General features: G+C 37.8%; 1 protein-coding gene across 2 annotated transcripts in view; it reads right to left on the bottom strand.

Annotated features, from left to right (window-relative positions):
- LOC106521388 (transforming growth factor beta-1-induced transcript 1 protein) overlaps nucleotides 1-4,974 on the bottom strand; it is a 15,315-nt gene that overhangs the window by 4,071 nt on the left and 6,270 nt on the right. Inside the window, exons 2-6 of one of the 2 annotated variants that reach the window (XM_014013935.1) lie at nucleotides 4,135-4,185; nucleotides 2,323-2,471; nucleotides 2,168-2,223; nucleotides 586-719; nucleotides 429-504 (exon numbers count right to left, since the gene is read on the bottom strand). In XM_014013935.1, coding sequence (XP_013869389.1) covers nucleotides 429-504; nucleotides 586-719; nucleotides 2,168-2,223; nucleotides 2,323-2,471; nucleotides 4,135-4,185 — 466 coding nt within the window. The remainder of the gene's footprint in view (nucleotides 1-428; nucleotides 505-585; nucleotides 720-2,167; nucleotides 2,224-2,322; nucleotides 2,472-4,134; nucleotides 4,186-4,974) is intronic. The other variant, XM_014013936.1, reaches the window with a different exon arrangement.

The raw sequence follows: 4,974 nt of genomic DNA on the forward strand, positions 1-4,974 counted from the left end.
TTAAAATCTGATCATGTGAGCCCATTTGTTGTGTTCCCAAAGTGCTTCATCTTCATTTTGCAAACCTTGCACACAGTGAAACTCATGTCAAACTCGAACTTATTCAGTAAAAAGCAAAATGAGTCCAAATCTTTGCGTTCAAAGATGGGGCATGGTGAATCTCTCTTTCCTCCAATTTTGTAGTTTTCTCTTTGTTTTGGTGCTTTCTGTGCATGCATACCTTCCAGAACTAGCTGCAGGGTGACGTCAGGACGGCCCACAGTTATAAAATGGAGGCTAACAGCCATTAGATTTGCTTGATTTTTTATTTTTTAAAATTGATTTTAGGACATTTGAAAGCGATTCTGAATATTTGTAAACGAGAATCACGATTCAGATGTGAATGGATTTTTTTGGTGCACCTCTGCTAAATTACTTGGGTTTGGTACCTGGACGTGGACGTTGAGGCCTTGTCTTTCATCTTCTCGTCTTTCTTAGAGGAAGGAAACTGAGCCAGGATCTCATCTGACAACAACAAGAGTTTGATCGGACAACAGGTAAGATTGGTCTTAAAGCTAAAAGCAGCACACTCAGCGTCTCACGGACCTGTGATGTTGAACTGGGTGGCGTTGAGTTCCTGTAACAAGTGGTCCAGTTCGTTCAGACCTCCACCCAGCAGCGAGGAGGAGAAGGCGGGAGGGGGGTCGGCCGTGTTGGGGGAGCGCGGTTTACACACTGTGCTGTGGGGCAGACGGAACACGTTCAGATAAGGATTCATTATAAAATGTGTTTTCATTGACCTGAGTCACAGACGAGCTCAGGTTATTCAGACATGATGCATCAGGTAGAAACAGAGGCTGGACCTTTTCTCCATTTTAAATCTGAGTCCAACATCCTGACAAGAAACTGTCCTGCCASTCGTATTTCCCTTGTGGACCGTCAGAGTGTCAGAGTCCTGAGCTTCATCACTCTTTCCTGAGCCAGCAGCCAGTGTCAAGCTTCCTCACCACATCAGATCCAAGATTCTTGGATCTGTCAGGTCCGTCAAATCCTCACCCATTTTAAAAGCATTYTAAACATTTATGGGTGCTATTTTTCCCCATTTCTCCTTTCTTTTATGCAGGCTGTTGCAGGCTACGCCAGTGTTGTATAAAGTACCTCAAAGTGATGCTTGAGTAAAATTACTAGTATATTATCATAAAAATACTTTGGTAAAAGTTGAAGTCTTCTCTAAAAACATTACTTGAGCAAAAGTCCTGAAGTATCTGATATTTTTTATACTTAAATATCAAAAGTAAATTTCTGACACAAAATCTACTAAAGTATTCAAAATAAAAGTATTGAGTAAAAGTGAGACGTTACATTTTCCTGAACGGCATTTATTGGGAGGTGAACTCTCCAAAAAATATTTTTTTCTAACAGCGTGCAGCTGTGATGGGTTGTGTACAAAGTAATACGGTGTCAGAGTGGTTTTTAATGCTTCTCATACAACCTCAATTAAATTCACTCTATCCAGGAGACACAATTTATCAGGATAGTATTATTTTTTTTTTAATAATAACAACCCGGAATAAAATAGGAGTAACAACTTTCTACTCCTTACCTTTAAAAATAATGTAAGGAGTAGAAAGTATGCTAAAAATAATTACTCGAGTAAAGTACAGATAACCAAAATGTCTACTTAAGTGCAGTAACAAAATATTTGTGCTTAGTTACTTTACAACTCTGGGCTACACAGGGAAGCCACGATCTGTCCAATAACTTTCTGCATTCTCTGGACCAAAGCTGAGGTTTGACTGACGAAAGCTTGTTCAGGTCCAGTTTTGCTGTTTTTATTTTACATATCCAGTAGAAATAGAAAATTTAAATATTCAATAAAAATACAGGACTTTAACCACTTTTGTTTTCAGTCCACCAGCAAACCAATAGGGTATCATTAAGAGGCAATACTACACATCTTCACCTCAAAGATGATCATTGTTTTTCATGAAACTGTGTTTTTTCCTGCAGCAGGGATAAAACTAATGATAAAAAGGCACAAACAGGAGAAACATGTTTCTCACATGTTTTTAAAGCAGCAGCAATTAATATCTTACCTGTTGGAGATACGTTTAATTTGAATAAAGAGAACCTTTAGGCTTTCAAGCTGTTATTAATCCAAACTTTAGGTTTTAAAAAATAGGGTTACCTGTATAATTTGTCAGGGTGGGAGTTCTGTGAGGACTTCATTGCTGCAGAAACAGTCTAAGAGACAAAACAAACAGTCACAGAAGGTAAAATATATGATATTTAATCGTTTAGAGCAGATGAAAAACATAGGATTATGGGTTAATGAGTGTTTACATGCTGCGGTGTGTAGGCTGGAGGAGGAGGTCGAGTCTGGGCCGGGTCCTGGGAGGTGGCCCCAGCATTCTGTGGAGGGTCAGAGGTCAACAAGACGGGACACCGAGGTAGAGGAGAGCTGGTGTTCTCCAAATCAGCAAGAAGGGCGTCTGAAAGGAAGCGAGCGCTGAATTAATACAAGCGACTGGATTTAAAGTAGGGCTGCAACTACTAATCAATAAAATCGATAAAAATTCCTCATTAAAACTGTTGGCAACACATTTCATTATTGATCCGTTGTGTCGGGCGATTTATGACGGTATTAACTTAATGATTAAGATTTAAGGTTTAATTTGTTGACAGTGTCTGAGTGAAGACACTTGCCTTACTGACTTAACCTAATACTGTAAATAAAACAAGACGTTTACTGAATTATTCTAATAAGCAGCTGTCTTGACTGAAAGTCTTCTTAACATGATCGTCACTGACATGAGACTGTTCATGATCAAAGATAAAGACTTCACTTTCCTGAGGGACTAMAGATGAAAACTAGCCTTCTTGGCTAATTCTAACATGTTCTGTAACATGCACTGTCCCTTCTTAAACAAATAAACAGCAACACTATAATAGTTCACACTTTTATTTCAGGTTACACTCTTCCCTCAGGGATATATTTTACAAAGCTCATGGAGAGAAAATATGAAGAGACTTTCAAGGTTATAACACACATTTATGTAGGGGTGTAAGAAAAAATCGATACACTGAAATATCGCGATATTTCATTTCCCGATACCGTATCGATATTCTAAAGCCCTGTATCGATTTTTTTTATCAAGGTTTAAAATGTCAACTTTCCTGCCAGCTGTTCATTTTATGTTGTAGTTCAGCCTCTGACCACTAGTTGGCAGCGGTGAGTCAGCCGTTTGGTTCCTCTACCTCTTGAGGTAGAGGCTATTGTTAAGAGTTGGGTGACCATATTGTAAATTAATATTAAAAACTAAAAGCTGCAAAAAACATATTTTCAAACTATTTATTGGCAAATTTAGTCTAATAATTGAAAACATGGATGAAATAAGAAATTTGAAACAAATAAAATAAAATACATACAAAGCAGAACACAGCTACATGTATCAAAAGTATGTCCATGTAATATTAGAATTTTCTGAGACAATGAATTTTGGTTTTTCATTTTTTTTCCTATTGAGGTTTTTATTTAATAGAATTTTTGGACAAAAAAATCGCGATATATCACCTTACTTATAGTATTGCAATATATCAGGATAAATCGTATCGTGACCTCTCTGTCATGATATGTATCATATCGCCAAATTCTTGCCAATACACAGCCCTACATTTATGTAAATTCATTTTTAACTGAAGCTATCACAAATATTTACTTGTTTATGCCTTACAATTACACATTATAGTAACAGAACTCTCAAACAGCAACCTGATTTTGTGTGATTTGCTATGTCAGTCCAAATTTTCTATTTTGTAATAAAGTGGTCAAAATTCAAAATGTTTTTTTTGTTTGTTTGTTTTCTGATTAATCGATTATTCTGAAAAAAAAACCCAAAAGATTGTTTGAGGGGTTAGTTTCGTTAGTTTAATAATCGTTAGTTTCATCCTTAATTTAAATCACAGCTCAGTTTGATTTCTGATGGCATTTAAAGACGTTTCACCACTAAATCTTGTCATTCTGATTTATAGTGGTCACTGATGGCGTTCCAAGCGAAACAGTGTAAAAAAAATGCTGGATAAAACACAGAACAGAGCAGGTGGAGAACAGGAAGGCATGCGACTGACAGAGAAGATGAGCAGACAGTTACGTACCAAACACAACAACACGGGGACTGAGAGGGTAGTTAGGTGTCTGAGGTAGTCCTGAGGAGAGACAGACAGTCTGTGTGACCAAATACAGCAGCAGAAAATTCAGCCCAAACGCTGCACAGGAAAGAAAAGAAAAAAAAACACAGCTGGCCACATGGTGAGTTTACTGAAACATGCACTCATTCCTGCTTTTATATCTGTCATGGCAGCGTGTAGAGGAAGCAGAGGAGGAAGAGTGTTTGGCAAATGATAGCCAAATTTACTCCACATGCTCGCCCTATGTCGGCTAAAGAAAGTGGAAACTGTTGAGAAAGTCAAGCGGAGGACTCAGCAGCTGCGTGGCATCGATAAGTCCTGACTTCATACGTGCAAATGAAAGTTAAAGCTTAGTGTGATAAAAGAGGATGATTACAAACTTCGAGTTTTCCTCAGAATGCTTCAGTTTTGGGTTAATCTCTTGGTATGAACTCAAGGAAAGCTGACTTTCACTTTGATTGGTGGAAATACAAACTCATTTTAGCTCATTAGGTTCAAGGGCTTCAGGATCACGATGTTTATGAGTCCGTCATCCAGACAGAACTGAATATTTATGGTAATGGCAGGGCTGCAGGGGGAAAATGCTACTACTGCCTGTTTGTTCTCTGTTGAATACATGATCGAGCCACAAGGCTGCTGGGAAAAAATGTTTGTGGATGGATATCAGAGAGAACCTTTAGTTTAAAACCAGAAGTGGCATATTTTGATTTAAATATATATACTTTATATATATATACTTTATCAACTTGTCTTCTGAAGATGCTCTGTGTTGAAGGATCAGTGGATCTGTGTTCGACTACTCCACCT

Source organism: Austrofundulus limnaeus, unplaced genomic scaffold (assembly GCF_001266775.1).
Source record: "Austrofundulus limnaeus strain Quisiro unplaced genomic scaffold, Austrofundulus_limnaeus-1.0 Scaffold108, whole genome shotgun sequence".
Classification (NCBI taxonomy): Eukaryota; Metazoa; Chordata; class Actinopteri; order Cyprinodontiformes; family Rivulidae; genus Austrofundulus; species Austrofundulus limnaeus.